General features: G+C 34.1%; 1 protein-coding gene across 1 annotated transcript; it reads left to right on the forward strand.

Annotated features, from left to right (window-relative positions):
- Positions 1-5,600: 5,600 nt before the first annotated feature.
- LOC129227902 (zinc finger protein 501-like) lies at positions 5,601-8,378 on the forward strand. Its single transcript, XM_054862523.1, has one exon. It carries the CDS (start codon positions 5,601-5,603, stop codon positions 6,849-6,851), a length of 1,251 nt encoding a protein of 416 aa, XP_054718498.1. The 3' UTR covers positions 6,852-8,378.
- The last annotated feature ends 10,121 nt before the right edge of the window (positions 8,379-18,499 follow it).

Consider the following 18,499-nt stretch of genomic DNA (forward strand, 5'->3'; position numbering starts at 1 on the left):
TCTTTTCTTGACTGTTTGTCTTCAAGTAATTAGCATACTATAATGACAAGATAAAGTTTCATATAAATTTAATTTTCTCTATTTAACACAAATATTTGTTTTAAGAAAGTTAAAATATTAAAGAAATACTTTTTTAATTATTTTTTCTTTTCAAAAACCGGGGGGGGGATGAGCAAGTGCACCCATGATCTGGCCCCCTCACTTTTTCAAGGCACGAGCCGCCACTGCTCACATGTAAGTCACTTGTGCCCCCCACCGCCCTCCTTTTTTTAGTCTTCATTCCTGTAAAAGTGTTGCTGAAACCATAAATAACTCAAAAGTAAATTATTTGCAGTGAACTGTCACTTATGTGTGGCATAAGGGGCCAACAGAAAAAAGCTCATAAGTGACAGACATGAAAAAGTAAAAAGGGCTGTGCAAAATTCCAGAGCTGAACATTAATTGCCACGAGAGCATGGACAAAAGTGTTTCTAAAAACAGGGTATCCACGCACCTGAAAAATTGTGGAAAGTCATGGATAACTGCGCACCTTGATTGAATTTGGTCATAGAAAGTTGGTTGTCAGCAAAAAATTCTCAAAAGAAATTTTCATTATTTTTACAGTAATAAATCAAAGATTTCAGGGAACAGCATTCCCCCCCCCCTTGCCACAGCACTCACTAAGGATGGGGGGGGGGATCATAATGTCAAGTAGTTTGACCAATACTGTACCTCAGAGCCAGAGTGGCGCAAGTCCAAAAATTGCGATTTTCCGTTTATTAGTGACTTTTCTTTGATAGCCTATTCTGCATTGAGCCATGTGAACGTAATTCCTTAAAGGAAAAGTCTTTGAGATTTTTTTATCAGGGTTAAAAGAGCGTGCATCCCATTCTTTGCGTGGGCCAGATGAATGTTTTTCCTCTATACTGTAAAATTATCATAATGTGATTTACGTCCTTCTGGCTCCGAGGTACAGAATATATGAACACTTAAGCACAATTTCAAAAAAGTGGCCTTTTACCTTTTGTACCCGACACTACAATCTTTTTATTTTTAAGGAACAGGTGGATCTTTAAAAAAAAAAAAAAATCTGGTATTTTTGGAAGTTTAAATGAAAAGTGGTGAAATAAGTTGTTTCCCTTTTGGATTTTAAAAGCACTTTTGCCGATTCATCCAAAAAAAAAAACTTTTGAAACCTTTTTTAAAAAGAAAAATTACTAACTGTTCATTCATTAGGGTGTGTTCACTCACTGGTCAAACTACCCTAATTAATAACAATTGATTTTGTTTCAAAGTAGTTTAATAATCCTTAAAAGAATGAAAAAATCTTAAGGGAAGAAGATTTTTTTTTTTCTACTGTTAGAAATGTTTATACCCAGGCACAAAGTATAATCAGAGGGGACATGATTCAGTTGTTTAATTTTATCAAAATGAAAGATGTTAGTGGGTTTATTAAGATTTTGCACAGAAAGCAGGACAAGGGGTTATTGCTTTAAGCTATTCAAATCTCAGACTAGCCTGAAAAAATTACTACTTTATTAGGATTGTGAGCATTTGAAACAGCTTACAGAGGTTATCTGGACTAGCTAGCTGGTCAGAATTTCGATTTTTTTTTTTTTTTTTCAGACCCACCTTAGCCCACAACCTGTTGCTGGTAATCACATTTGTATGAATAAATTTAGCACATAAATGGAATTTGGAATATTTATTTTCAGAAAAATGAATAAACCAGTAATAATATTCATTATTTTCCTATGAAATGAGCTGTGACCGCTGAAAAGTGTCACGGAATGAAAAGGGTGCATTAAAGAGAATTCACTGTAACTCAGTAAATACCAATAAGGAAGAAATTTGAAAGTAATAAAATGGAGAAATGTGTCTGCCAAACTATGTCTGGCCTCCCCTAATAACTTTTTTCATAGCGTAGATTTAAATTTAACAAATCTGTTTTTTTTAGTTAAAAAGTTTTGGCTAGGACACTGCATTTTTGTGTTGCTTTTTTTTCCAGTGATTTTTCACTCATTTTTGAACAGTTTGACAAAAACACATTGTAACTTACATCTGGAATTAGCAATTGTAAAATTAAGATGTGTATGTGTTACGTTGTTCAATAAAGGTTTAGATTATAACATTTTAATATTAATTTATCTGCATGGCAGTTTTGTATGTGGATTCGAAAATAAGAATTGAATGAATGGTCTGTTTAAAAGGACTATTTAGTCTCATAGTAGGCATAAATGATGAATCGTTCCCCCCCTTCCCATCTCCAGCTCAGTCACTTTCCTATGCCGGGCTGATGAGTGTTAATAAGCAGGAAACTGCAGTCTTCGGCTGGAAATGACTGAGCTGGCGGTGTATTTCACGTATCTTATATACTGTATGCTATTTTCTTTATATTGTACAAAAAAAAAATTATTTTCCTTTCTCCCATTTATAACTTATTTGTGTCCATTCACTCTTTCAGCTGACAAGTTGGTTCAAAAGATACAAACTCATTTAAAAACTAAAAGTTTGAATATAAACAAACTTTTGATGAAGCATTGGTGAACAAAACGTGCTTATAGTTAATAACTGACTCTGTGCACAATTTAAGCTGAAAATCATATGTTGCTGTTTGAAACTTCCGACTTGAAACAATAAGAAATCATTTCGCCAAAGCTCATATCATTTTAAAGTGACTTAAGTGAGTGATTTCAGCACTAGAATCAGGACAGAACAATATCAGTACTGCCAAATTTAATATAACAAAGCATACTGATGTTGTTCGACGTAATGTGTTCTAAAAGCAAACACTTCATCAAAGGCACTGACTGTCATTGAAAAGCAGACAAAAATATTTCATGTGGGGTTATTTTTGAAAGCATTTGTTGCTAAACTGAAGCAAAGCCTCATTCTTTTTATAGTTAGTTATGCAGGAGGATGGAATTGATGGCATATTAATTGCCAATACAGAAGAGCAACTATATTTTTGTGAGCCTTTTGAAAAAGTATGTGTAAGAGAAGAGCTTTTGCTGGTAACTGATGAAGACTACGTCTCTTCCAATGGTGAACAAACACAACACGCTTGTGATCAATGTTCAAAGACATTCACTACGAGAAAGAACTTGATTGCTCACCTACGTAAACATGAAGAGAAGCCGAATTCTTGTGAGCATTGTGGAAAAGCATTCCCTAAAAAGTGTCAGCTTGTGCGTCATTTACGTTCCCATACGGGAGAAAGGCCGTTCTCTTGTGATCTTTGTACAAAAGCGTTTGCATGTAAGAGTACCCTGAAGACACATTTACGGGTCCATTCGGGAGAAAAACCGTACGCTTGCAACGTTTGTGGAGACACTTTCGCTTGGAAAAAATCCTTGGACTCACATTCGCTAACTCATAAAACCATATTTAAATAATTTGTCAAAAGCCTCTTGCTGATAGAAAAGAATATCCACCAGATACCCAAACTGGAATAAAAGAGCTAATTCTTGTAAGGCAGTCATGCAAAAGGATGACAAAATATGTTTAAGAGAACATCTCTTGGTTGTTAACGCTCCAGAATACATAATCTCTTTCAATACAGAACAAAAACCACTCTTGTCATCAACATTCAAAGACATTCGTAACTGAAGGGAAATTGATCACTCATCAACGTAAACACATATAAGAGGAGCCAATTTCTTTTGATTATTGTGGTAAAAAATTTCCTTCTTGTTGTAAGGATGACATCGATAGTAATTTAGGTGCCAAAACTGAAGAGCAATCATATTCCAGTGTTTCTTTTAAAAATGTATGTGTAAGAGAACATCTTTTGGTGGTTAACACTCCAGAATGTCCAGAACAAAAACCACTCTTGTGAGCAACAGTCAAAAACATTCATAACTAAAAGGAAATTAATCACTGATCAAGGTTAGCACATAAAAGAGGAGCCAATTTCTTGTGATTACGGTGAGAAAATATTTCCAGAAAAACCATTCGTTTGTGATCATTGTCCAAAAACGTATATATGAAAATGGAACCTGATTTATCATTTACTGAAACAAAAGAATAAAACTGTTTTTGTAATTTATATGAAAAGCTGCTTGCTGATTAAAATGAACATAAAGTTTCACTAGAGTATTTACACTGGAATAAAAGAAGCACAAACAAGCGCCAAACAAAACACACAGAAAGATAATCTACTCTTTTGTTTATTTATAGAGATGCTCATCGAAAGGAAATTTAAAGATTTATAGGAATGAAACATTAGAAAGAATTTTCGTACATACATATTCGACAGATCCTTCTTTCTCCTAACTTTGTCATTAAGTATTTACTTTCCATACAAGGATAATCATAATCTTATGACAATAGTGAAAAGATGCTTTATGTGCAAAACACTTGAAAGCACCAGTTACGTATCAATAAAGGACTATAACGGTTTTTCTGATTACAGGGGTCGAAGTGGTCCTATATATCCTATATTTCCTATATTTTCAAAAAAAGTATGAAAATCGTCCTATATTTTTTGGAAATGTCCTATATTTCCTATATTCCAGTTTTTTTTATCCAATTTTATTTTTTTAAAACAGCAGTAAATAAACAATCTGACTTCGGATTTTTCGTCGAAAGTACGTGTGCAAACGAATTTAAAATTAAAAAACGCAACTCACTAAATCCTGCAACAGGCATCTTCTCTCATTGGCTACAGCAATATGACGTCACTGTAGTGGGTGGAGTTTCGAGAACGAATTCTGAAGTTGGTTTTAGAATTTTGCGTTTGGCAACAGCAGTTTGTTTTGTTTTCCAGCGTATTTTTTTTTTTTTTTTTTTTTTTTTTGTTTTCGCGGGTATATTTTTGTGTTCATTGCATATTCTGATCGGAATGTTCTAATTGTCTTTTTGCAATCTTTTCTTTTGTGGAATTTTATTGAACAAAATATCTGTATGTTTCTGCTACAAAGCATTGGTTATTTCCTGTTAGTTCTCAACACAAAGACGGTTTTTACTTATTTATATAAGCTATGTTTGTGACACTTCTATCCCTGCAAAAATTGTGAGTTACTGTGTTAATTATCAATAAATTTCACATTGTAGACAAAAAAAAAAAAAAAAAAGTACACTTTTTTCAAAAATTATTCTTTCAACTACAGGAAAGTCATTTCAGGTGTAAGTTATAATTTTGTTTGAGGGTTTTCTTTAAATAAAATCATTGATAAGAATAAATAAATAATATGCATGTATTATTTCTTTTTTCATAGCGAAACTATTCATATAATGTGTCCTATATTTGTCCTATATTTTTTGTGGAAAATGTCCTATATGTGACAAGTCGATCACTTCTACCCCTGTGATTATTATGATAAAAGATTCTTTCAGCACAAAAATCTGGAGCATAGTTTACAAACTTGAGTAAAAATGTTTACGATTCTTGTAAAAAAGCATCTGCAAGTAAAGACTAATAATATTCTTTTCATGATTGTAAAATAATATTTATAAAAGAGAAGGACTGGAGAGGCATTTAAGTCGCCCATATATATATATATATATATATATATATATATATATATATATATATATATATATATATATATATATATATATATATATATTTACACATACATATACATGTGCTTAGAAAAAAATTGCTAATTAAAAATATGATGTATCACCAAACGACATTTGCTGGTGTAAAGCTGATGGATGAGCCACCCACCAACTCTGGAGAAATACCACATCAGTGTGCCTACTGTGGACTCACTTACACTTGGAATGAAAATCTTGTGCGTCACTTACATACTCATACAGTAAGTAAACCACACTCTTGCGAATACTGCGGAAAAACATTTGCTTTGAAAACGGTGCTGGATCGTCATTTACCCATTCATACTGGAGCTAAACCGTATTCTTGTTTTTTGTGTCAGAAGGCATTTTCTGATCAGCATACCTTGAAATGCCACTTGACAACACATGCTGTGGAAAAGCCGCATTCCTGCGACTTTTGTGAAAAGGCATTCAGGCGAAAGAGTGAACTGAAGCTACATTTACTCGCCCACACTGGAGAAAAGCCGTATCCTTGCGATTTCTGCGAGATGGTATTCAAGCAGAAATACAAACTGGATCAACACTTACTTAAACATTCAGGTGAAAAACCATATCATTGTGACTACTGTGAGAAGGCATTCACTCTGAAGGCATGCCTAACGCAGCATCTACTCACACATAGTGCAGAGAAATTATATGCTTGTGATTATTGCAACAAGACTTTCATTCGGAAAGAATATCTTAGGCAACATGTTTTCAGTCATACAGGAGAAAAACCGTATTCTTGTGATTATTGCGGCAAAACCTTTGTTCGGAAATTTGTCCTGAAGGGTCATTTGCGCACCCATTCAGGAGAAAAACCTTACGCTTGTGATTATTGCGGGAAAACGTTTGCAGTAAAACCAACGCTGAACAGCCATTTACGCCTGCATACAGGAGACAAACAGTATTCTTGTTTTCTGTGTGAAAAGACATTTGCCGCACAGTACACCTGGAAACAGCACCTGGCGACACATACGGATAAAAAGCTGCATTCTTGTAATTTTTGTCAGGAGACATTCAGAAGTAAAAATGAACTCAAACGTCATTTGCTTAACCATACAGGAGAAAAGCCACATGTTTGTACTGTCTGTGAAACGGCATTCAGACATAAATGTGACCTGAAGCAACATGTACTCAAGCATACGGGAGAAAAGCCGCATGCTTGTGATTCTTGCGGGATGACATTCAGGCTGAAGTGGAAACTGAAGCAACACTTGCTCAAGCATACAGGAGAGAAACCACATCCTTGTAATCATTGTGGCAAGTCATTCAGACGGAAAGACCATTTGACGCATCATTTACTTATTCATTCACGAGAAAAGCTATAGTCTCGTGGTTGCTTGCAGTTGGACATTTTTCACCAGAAAAAGAGTTGAATCTTCTCATTGGTATATCCATTCAGGAGAGACTTTATGTGGTTGTTGTAAAAAGATATGTATTTTGTAAAAGAAAAGATTTATATGTGCAAAAAATTTGAAGCGCCTTATAAATACTAGGAAAAAGTTCCTGGGTTTTGTGATTATTGTAGAGTAATCTTCATGTGGAAAGAATAAAGTGAATCTGATGCAAGCTGTTTAAAGATAACTAAAGCGCACATTAAGGTTATTTTTTGATTGCCAGCATAAAAGTGTTTTTAACCAGTTACGTCCCCATTTGATGAGCATAACGCAATCTTGTTTTCATCAAGGGGTTTTTCAATTCAGTTTGAAGTAAATGGTAAGAATAAAAGGCATTTTTTTTAGCTATCACAAAAACTTTTTTGAATGCTTTCATTGGCCAGTGCCACATTGTGTTGAGATAATTAATTTCAAAATAATTTATTTGTAACTCATATTGAAACAGAAATTGTCTTTCTTGGAAATTTACTTGAACAGATATTGTAATTTGACCACGGTAGCAAATAAGACACCAAATACAAGATCTCTCTTATTTATTGACTATCATCTCTACTTTATCCTGACAGCAAATTTCTACCTTGCAGTGAATTTGGTATGTCGTCAGGTTGTACTTATTACCAATTATTATAAGACCAAAAATTTCAAACTAAACTGAAATATTTTCAGGCTCTTGTTGTTTACTCCTAAAAAAGAGTAATTTAAAAAATTGCACAAATTTGATACTACTTTTGTAATGTTAAGCAAACATAAATCAAAAGCTAAATCCATGCAAAAATTGATTGTCAAGTTGACTTTGCAGAAATCTGAGCTGTTGAAAAACAACCTCGTTTATTTTTCCACCCTTTCTTTTTCAATCAATTGTTACCTATCTGCGAAATTTTTGTATGAGATACCTATGCATTTTTGTAGAAATGGATTCTTACCCAAGTTGCCTTTTTTGTACAATTCATGGTTACCCCATGGTTATTACGTTACAATTCATGGTTGCAAATTTAGCGCATTGCAAGCTAGCATTATTTTAGGTTTGTGGTGCGGTTGACAATTTTATGATTGTTAACATTTTCTTGTTTTCAATAATGTTTTCAATTTGAAGAAATAAAATATTTTTGCTTGAAAATAAATAATGCAGCTATCTGTTTTATTTTATCAATCTGTTTTGTGAAATTAAAAACAATATTTTATTGCACAAGTATTTCAGAAATTCCTATATATTTTAAGTCAATGCTCCTGAAATTTCTTGAAAAAAGTTTGGCAGCTTTAACTAAAACTTTCATGCAATCTGCTACATCTGTATTCCATGCTAAAACTTGTTGTAGCATTCTAGGTTAATGGTAAAACGCTAATTATATTATTAACCAGCTGTATATTCATAATTGTACCTGTGCTGTAAATTTAAAAAAAAAAGAAGTCCTTTGAGCTTATGTAAATTTTTCTTCCAACCCTTAAATAAAAAGAATTATTTTCGTTCACAAAATGTGCACTTATAATTTTGCCTAAACTTGTAGTAATGAAGCATTCTATTACAATAATGACAGTTGACCCTCAAAACTTCCTCCTCCAGAGAAAATAATTTAATCCAAGTACACTTTAAAATTAAAACGAAGTGATCATCACTCTCCCCCCAAAGAAAGTTCAATGTGCATAACCAGAGGCGTAGGAACTTAGTGGAAGTAGGGGGAGCTGAGACACATTATGCCATTACCAGAAAATAATTTGAAGGGGGGCACTTAATTTTTTTCCCCATAAGAAATTAGCTTCTCTCTCCAAATCTCTCTCTCTTTCCCAGCAAAGTTTTCAATCATATTTAATAAATACATTGTAAATGGAAATAATGAGGTGATTAAACTCCGGTTTTGAAAGGGGGTCGGTCAATACTCGAAGATGAGCACGTATAAAAAAAGGGGGTTCCGGGGGACCCTCCCCGGGGAAATTTTCAAAATTCTTGTTCTAAAAACGAGTTTTTAAGCGATTTTTGGAATATTAAGGGGAGAAATGGTACGAATAAACTTCCCGGAAAAATTTTCGAAATTAATGTCTTAAAAACGGATTATATACTATATTTGTTAACGCTAATGAAACTAATATGACTCGAGGGATTGTCCTCGATCGAATTTTCAAATCGATTTACATCTCCCTCCCAATATTTCGAATTTGAGGATCCAAAATCGCAATTGTAGACAATCTTCAATGATGTCAGGGGAAAAGGCTGTTCTAGGGCTCTACTCTGGTAATTTTTCCAAAATTGTCCTAGAGAGCGTTCTTCAATGGTGTTATCAGAAAAGGTTCAGAGGTTCCTTCTCCTTATTTTTTCGAAATTATAATCTCTAAAAAACGCGACTGCGGATGATATTTGTCAGCGTTAGGGGCAGGTCCCCAATAACAAAATGTGAGGTCCTAGGCCTGCAATAATTTCAGGGCTCCCTGAAGACTCTATTAGCCCTGTCGGAATGCATTTTCGTGGGCCAAAGAACTATGTAAATTATTTATCATGTGCATTCACGAATCCCCTTCGGGGCACTCGAAATTGTGGCATGGTAAATTCGCTACTGGCAGAATTAATAAAAATACTCCTTTAAGGAAGTTCTTTTCTAAATAAAAAGTCACTATTTTTTTATTATTACTTTTAAAAATACATGGAATTTTTTCGTATAGTTGTAATGCTACGCATAATTTTTTCAGTAATTTGGGGCCCCTTAGGCCTGGCCAATTCGGCCTAGGTCTAATTGGCCTGTGAGGTAATCAAGCCCTTGTTAAGGGCCGAGTAATTTTTAGAAATTGAATTTCCAAAAACGGAATATTATTTAATTTCCCATGTTATTGGAGAACGAGGTATTCAGGGACTCTCTTTCGGAAATTTTCAGGAAACCCAGTCCTGAAAACAAAATTTGAGGCGCTCTGTAATAATTTTGAAGGAAAGGAAGGACTTCGGCAGAGTAGCATTTAGAAGCCTCTCTTATTTTCTGAGAACTAGAAAAAGGGAAAAGGATGAAACATTATGGTGGAGAAACAGAATATTAGAAATGTGTTAAAATGAAGTGTTCGTTATATATTTTTGTTCAGATAAATTTTAGTAAAAGTCTTTGAGAGAAACTAAAATATTGTAGGAGATTTTTTAATAAATGAAAAGTTACAATTTTGGCATGAAAACATATCTGTAAGTGACAAAAAAAAGTCTTAAATTAGGAAAGCAAAAAATATGAATAACTCTTAACTTCGTAAAGTATTATGTTAAAAATTTTTCATTTCAATAAACTCGCACCTTTCAAAACAGATTTTTACATAGTAACTGTTTTTATAATCATTGAAAGATTTTAAGAATATTATAATAATAAAGATTTCACCGATTTTGATTTATGTGAATTTTTATTCCTGTAGCGTTATTATTACCTTTAGTATTCTTTGAATGATATTTATCTTTGCAGTTTTATAACTTCATGAAAAAATCTATCCCTGACGGTTTAAAATAAAATAAAGTAACGGGCACATTTTTTTTTCTTAATTTTTTACCGTGGGATAGTTTTAAAAAATGCGTTTTTTATCACAGCAATGATTTGAGCCCCCAAAATTAATTTCTGAGTACGCCGCTGATTGATGTTGTTTCTTTTGATAATATTTCCCATCAAAAAATAAATAAAAAGTTTGTTTGAATAATATCTATTTCGGGCGCTACGTGTTCTCTATCTGGCAACAGATTACTTTCGGTTTCGATAGATCATCGAACAATGACATTCTTGCGATCTGATGGTACCTTTTGATCGAAACATAGAATTTAAACCCGAAATATATGTACGTTCATGATCCCTCGAGAATTAGTTTAGGACTGCTCATTGTTTTGTAACTACATAATTAGACTTTTGGGAAATCTTTAAAGAATTTTCTTTGATCGGGGCTTGACTTTTTATGAAGGAGTGAAAAATGATCAAACCAGAGAAATAAACGACGGAGTAAAAAATAAATAAATAAATTTGTTTGTAAATGGGGATCCCCCCTCCCCGTTTTCTTTTTATTTATTTATTTATTTTTTTCCTGTAGGTAATTGCAATGAATAAAGAACAATACCAATTGGTCTTTTAGTTTAACTTTCACGTAAAATTGCTTACCTTCCCAGTAAGCAAAATATCTTGCCTCAGTATTGCATAAAGGTTGACATGCAAGAAAAATCATCTTGCATTAATACTGCCTCAATGTTGTTATGTTACTCCCTTTATGCTGTCAGCAGGCTGCCACAAATTGACTAAGGTGTATGCAGCATAATATCAGGAAAATATCAAGGTAGGCTGCTTTTGTAACATTGCATACGTATTGATATGACAGGATAATATCAAGATGTTGTCATGACAGCATGAAATCAAGGTCTAGGCAAGATGATCTTGCTTTTGTAATCTTGCATACGTATTGATATGACAGGATAATATCAAGATGTTGTCATGACAGCATGAAATCAAGGTCTAGGCAAGATGATCTTGCTTTTGTAATATTGCATACGTTTGGTATGACAGGAAAATATCAGGATACATTGACATGACAGTATGAAATCAGTACGTTTGCAAGGTGTTTTATCCATTTATTTATTTGTATTATTTTCACTTCAAACTCGAGAATTAAATTTCATTCTTTAATTATTTCTGTTATTCTTCAAGATAGTTTTCTAGTCTGAGAATATTTTGTTAAAGCTGACATCTGATCGGAAATTCATATAAAGATATTAATAGTACTCGCAATTTAATTTAAAAAAATGAAAGTTTCTTCGTTTTGCGTAATACTTGACTTATTTTTTAAATTCTTGCTTCTAATTGTATTATAAAGACATAAAATGCCTATTTAGAAATAATTGCGGAAGTTTTTATAGCACATTTAAGAGTAAAGGTAGTAAAATTAATAAATACAATAAAGTACATTTTCAAATGGATGTCAGCATTGAAAATATCCCATGGACAAAACATATGAATTTATCTCAAAGAATAACATAATAACCATTGAATAAAATTAATCTTACTTGTGAGATTGAAGTGATAATACGAAATTCTGGACTTCATGTCCTTTGTTATTTTCGGCCATTTCTAACATTGATCGCACATCGTCTGCGATATGACTTGTTTAGTACTATATTAATAAACAAATGCAAATATCAGTTATTCATAAGTTATTCCTAAAACAATACTATTCCACACTAATAACTAAGCAACCAACTTAACGAAGCCTAAAAAATGCAAAGCCACGTGCAACTCCTCTGAACCGACTGAATCAATGTGCCAGCAATGCGAGGGACGCTGGGTAGAAAGAACTGTGCGCATGCGCAAGTATCAACGAAGGTCCACCTGCTCTATTGTGTACTAATTACCTTGACGGCGACAGCATGAAATCAATATCATCTTGACGGCATCAACATGTATGCAATGTTGTTATTTTAAGGTAATATCAATATTGATATTTTAAGATGAATGCAATGTTGCATACGTGTTGTTATAGTAATATTGCTTTTTAATCTTTATGCAAGCTTTATGCAGTATGAAACACGTCAATATTGACGCCGTCAGTATAATATCAAGATCTGTCAAGGTTGATGCAAGAAATTTTGCTAGTAGGGTTAGTAACCTTTTTTATAGTTATGTCTGTATCACATTCCATATTATTCATATTTAAATGAAAACTGACTCACTATTCTTTTTGTGATCACGCGACAAAAAAAAAAAAAAAAAAAAAAAAAAACGGTATGCGAGGCAAAACTAATAAGAATGTGAACTAAACTGCGATGCCGCTCTCGAAACACGAGCTCAAGGTGGGGAGCAAACCCCTATTGGTACGGTACTGGTACTGAATTTTGCAGGCCGCGGGACAAAGCCCACTTTTCCGCAGCCGGTAGGATAGCTTGTCTAAAATTATTTTAATCTTCTTCCGGGAATCAAGAGGTGTGTAAACAGTGAGAAAAAGGGTGAAGGTGGACTCAAGTGCACTGACCACTCCGTCTGTCCCCTGATTTTGTTGCTTATTGGGTGGAAATTCTTAGAAAAGGCAGATCACATTTTTGAAATCAGGTTTGAGGTAAACAATGTATGACAGAAAGCTGCTGTGCGAGAATTTTTTCGGGGGAGCTGAGCCGGTCTGAAATATTCCAGGGGGAGCTCAAGCTCCCCCGGCTCCGACGCCTATGTGCATAACAACGACGACAACAACAAAATAATAATAATTACATCTCCTGCCAAGATCATATTAATTGTAATACGCATCGCATTTAGATCAAAACGAACCCTTCCACTCCTTCCACTGAAGAAATAAATGGTTAAAATATGCGTTACAGTTACTATTTAATAGAAATTAAGATACTCCTTGCTCTGAGGATAAAAGGAATTAATTAAAATGGGCTTTTTGAATTGAAGAACATAATGAAAATATCTTTGCCCTAGAAAAGAAATAGCAGAAAATAAATAAAAGGAATTTAATATTAAAAAAGTCTTAAAGTGATATTACTTTTCAAAATCAACTAATTTTGTTTTTAAAAGCCAAGGGTTGAAAGTGCACTCCCTTGAAACAGCCCACTACCGGTGCTCATGGACATGAAAGTGAACCATATTTCCCTCGATGTATTTTGTAGTTTTTCCTAAGTATTTGTAGACCTTGTATAAAAATCTTATTTTATTGTTAAAAGTCAACGGGAGTGAGAATGCACCCCCGTTGCTGGCCCTCATAGAAATGAACATGAGTTTAGTAATTTTTGTGATTTATTTTTTAGTTTTGTAGTTATGATTTTGATCCTTCCCCATGCTTGACGAGGAAGCAATATTCACAACAAAAACAAAATTACATACGCCAAAACTTGACGACCATACCCATTCCCGATTTATCTCAAAAGCAAAGCAAAGAATGAAAATTGAAAATTATTTTTAAAGCCTTGCTTAAAATAATTACAAAGATTTATTTGTTAACAAACACAAGGTAGCAACAGTTAAAAAGTTTAAATCATTGCGATTCGCAACTCCAACGAACTATAGGGGGCACTGAAGTCACTGTCTAATGGCGGACTTAAAAACCAAAACAAACGCACATGGTAACGAAGAAAATGCTAAAAGTGTTGTGATTTTTGTTCGTACGTATGATTTTTTCGCTTTTTTCTTTTTAAATTAATTTTCAAAGTCTTGTGGATATTCTGGCCCACGTAGAAAGAAATGAGAATTCAAGAAGCATTACTAAGCGTCAAAGATTAATGCAAACTACGTAGTTCGTAGTTCTAAGCAGCTATTTCCACGATGTTGAATTCGATATTTATCAATTCTTGATAAAACTAAATAATAATTGTGGCCTGACAAGAATAACAATTAATGCTAGAAAATTCAATATGACATTACAAATTGTTATCGAAAGAAGATGATACTTCTTTGCCTTGCTTGGCTAGCGCTTATTTTTTTTCCATTTGTAGCTGAGTTATTTCTCTCGAATTCCCGAATCGGTTAATTTAAAAATTTTCTGTTTCGATTTTTCTAATTTCCGAGTTAGGATTTAATTGTGTCATGTTATGCAAATCATCAACAAAATTCTCACGGATATATGGTGGTAGTTTTCTTTTCAGTTGATTGACCATTATTTCTTTTCACTTATCGAATTCTGTAATCTTACTACCATTTTATTCCACTCATGATAAAAATTAAAAATGGTTTAACTAAAAACGCGAAATCTCGCCAAGGCTACTTTGCTCGCACTATACTAGAACTATAACCCTAAACAAATTTGGCGAAACCTTTCAGCTGAGAATAAAAGGAATAAAGTAAATTCTTTCTCGGTTATTCATTTTGTTCTACGATACGATAATATATTCAAGAAAATATTTTGCATACTGTACATTCCAACTAAATGCTGCTGTAAAATATGGTAAGTTTAATTAATTTAAGATTAAAAAAAAACCCATATTCTTACAAATTCATACAAAACAATAAAATTTTTTACCTTGTATAACGTTATCCAAGTTTGTTAATCCAGAATTTTCGCTTTCACCAATTATTAAGGAAATAATGAAAACTAACATTATTTTGAGAAGCTCGGGAATACTACTAAGGGACGAATTAATTTCTGTAGCTGAAAGCAAACTAAGACACATCGATTGCGTAAATAAATACTCAGAACAAACTGCCTGTGTTTACGTCAACAGACACACGTGGAACGAAACGTGGCAATGTTTCAGTTTCATTTGCAGTTTTGTAAATCACCGCAAGGTAGCGTATTCGAGCGCTGGAGTTCCGAATTATCTGGACATTTTCCATATGTCATTTTCCAGCAGATAAAATCACGCGAAATACGCAGACGACAGTCTATTGCAATTTATCTTTCTTATTTGTTGCATTTATAAAGCTATTTTTATTCACGCAAAAAAAAAATCCCCCCTCCCCCCATGGAGCGATTGGCGCCAAAGTTGAACCAACGCCTTTTTGCATATGGATTTTATTCCAAACTTCATCCAGAACATAGCATTACTTCTTGAGATATGGCACTCACAAAGGAAAAAAAAAGAACGTTCGATTGCGCCACCCCTTTTCAGCTATTGATACCAAAATAGAATCAGCTGTTATACCCTCTAAGGGCTACTTGTCAATAAATTTCTGTTTGATTCCGTTTATTATTTCTTGAGATACAGCAGTCACAATTGACGACAAAAAATTGTTCTATACCTCAACCGCAGTTTGAGCTATTGACACCAAAGCACCTGTACCAGTTAAGGGCAACATATGGACCAAGTTTTGTTTGATTCCGCCAGTTACTTCTTGGAGAATAGCAGAAACGCATAACTCAAAAAAAAAAAAAAAAGAAACATTGCTCCAGCCCCCTCCTTTGCAAGAATTCACGCCAAAAAACAATGGGCATAAGTTTACGTAGGGGCACATAAGTGTACCAAATTTCGTTCGATTTCATGCGGTTGCTGTAGGTTGTTGTAGAGTCGCCACAAAAACTGGTCATTCACATCATACGTGACACACACACACAGACATTTTCCAAAAATGGTCGAAATGGACTCACACGAAAGTTTTAATCATCCTTTTTGGTATATTAAAGGGGGGAGGAAATTTGAAATGTCGAAGCTGGAGAAACTGGGGACAAATCATTTTTACTTTCTTCTATATCTAATATATAGAAGAAAGCATTGGATTCGTGCAAATTTTCGAACTTTGACGGATTCGAACGTTTTGAGGTGTGCCGAGTCCATTTCGACCATTTTTGGAAAATGTCTGTCTGTGTGTGTGAGTGTGTGTGTCTGTGTGTCATGTCTGTGTGTGACCAGTTTTTTGTGGCTGCTCTACAGCCAAAACTACCGCCTGAAATCGAACGAAATTTGGTACACATATGTACCCCTATGTGAGCTTGTGCCCATTGGTTTTTGGCGCGAATTCCTCGCAAGGGGGGTGGAGCAATTTGACGTTTTTTGAGTTACGCGTGCTTGCTATTCCTCAGAAAGTAACTGGCGGAATCAAACAAAATTTGGTCCATATGTTGTCCTTAACAATAGCAGGTGCTGATTCAATTTTGGTGTCAATAACTCAAACGGGGGTTGATCTATAGGACGTTTTTTGTCGTCAATTGTGACTGCTGTATCTCAAGAAATAATGAACGGAATGAAAGAAAAGTGTATCGGCAAGTAGCCCTTAGTGGGTATAAGAGCTGATTTTATTTTGGCGTCAACAGCTGACAAAGGGGTGGCGCAATCGAACGTTCTTTTTTTCCATTGTGAGTGCCATATCTGAAGAACTAATGCTACGTTCTGGATGAAATTTGAAATAAATATGAATCCGTATGTAAACAGGCGTTGGTTCAATTTTGGCGCTAATCGCTTCATGGGGGCTGATTTTTTTTATTTGTGTGAATAAAAATAGCTTTATAATTGCAGCAATAAGAAAGATAAATCGTAATAGACTGTCGTCTGCGTTCCTATTCCTATTCAGAGTCACAACTGACTACAACTGTATTTATGTCGAGGACTGCATACTAAGTGCCTTGCCTCCATTATTTTATGTACCGATAGATGGCAGCACCATCACCGGATTGAACAGTTAATGAGAATTTAGAACTAGTCCAAGAGCTAATAGCTACCTGGTGCTAGCACCCCCAGAGGTATCGTTTCACTTGGAGGATATTGAGACCACGAGCATATTTAACGTCGCCCAGTCCCCTTTAATGACGACGGTGGGTCTTCGACCAGCGAGGATCGAACCCGCGACCCTCCGGTCCCGAGTCCAATGCCTTACCGATCGGGCTACCACGGCCCGTCTGCGTTTATCTCGTGATTTTAATTGCATGGAAATGATCGGCAATATTATCTCAATGATTTAAAATTTTTAACTGTTGCCATCTTGTGTTTGTTAACAAATAAATGCTTGTAATTATTTTAAGCAAGGCTTTTAAAATAATTTTCAGTTTTCATTCTTTGCTTTGCTTTAGAGATAAATCAGGAATTCGGAACTCCAGCGCTCGAATACGCTACCTTGCAGTGATTTACAAAACTGCAAATGAAACTAAAACATTGCCACGTCGCGTTCCACGTGTGTCTGTTGACGGAAACACAGGCAGTTTGTTCTGAGTATTTATTTACGCAATCGATGTGTCTTAGTTTGCTTTCAGCTACAGAAATTAATTCGTCCCTTAGTAGTATTCTCGAGCTCCTCAAAATAATGTTAGTTTTCATTATTTCCTTAATAATTGGTGAAAGCGAAAATTCTGGATTAACTAACTTGGATAACGTTATACAAGGTAAAAATTTTTATTGTTTTGTATGAATTTGTAAGAATATGGGGGTTTCTTTAATCTTAAATTAATTAAACTTACCATATTTTACAGCAGCATTTAGTTGGAATGGACAGTATGCAAAATATTTTCTTGATTATATTATCGTAGAACAAAATGAATAACCGAGAAAGAATTTACTTTATTCCTTTTATTCTCAGCTGAAAGGTTTCGCCAAATTTGTTTAGGGTTATAGTTTTAGTATAGTGCGAGCAAAGTAGCCTTGACGAGATTTCGCGTTTTTAGTTAAACCATTTTTAATTTTTATCATGAGTGGAATAAAATGGTAGTAAGATTACAGAATTCGATAAGTGAAAAGAAATAATGGTCAATCAACTGAAAAGAAAACTACCACCATATATCCGTGAGAATTTTGTTGATGATTTGCATAACATGACACAATTAAATCGTAACTCAGAAATTAGAAAAATCGAAACAGAAAATTTTTAAATTAACCGATTCGGGAATTCGAGAGAAATAACTCAGCTACAAATGGAAAATTGTCATATTGAATTTTCTAGCATTAATTGTTATTATTGTCCGGCTACAATTATTACTTAGTTTTATCAAGAATTGATAAATGTCGAATTCAACATCGTGGAAATAGCTGCTTAGAACTACGAACTACGTAGTTTGCATTAATCTTTGACGTTTAGTAATGCTTCTTGAATTCTCATTTCTTTCTACGTGGGCCAGAATATCCACAAGACTTTGAAAATTAATTTAAAAAGATTAAAGCGAAAAAATCATACGTACGAACAAAAATCACAACACTTTTAGCATTTTCTTCGTTACCATGTGCGTTTGTTTTAGTTTTT

The sequence above is a fragment of the Uloborus diversus genome, chromosome 8, assembly GCF_026930045.1.
Source record: "Uloborus diversus isolate 005 chromosome 8, Udiv.v.3.1, whole genome shotgun sequence".
Taxonomy (NCBI): domain Eukaryota; kingdom Metazoa; phylum Arthropoda; class Arachnida; order Araneae; family Uloboridae; genus Uloborus; species Uloborus diversus.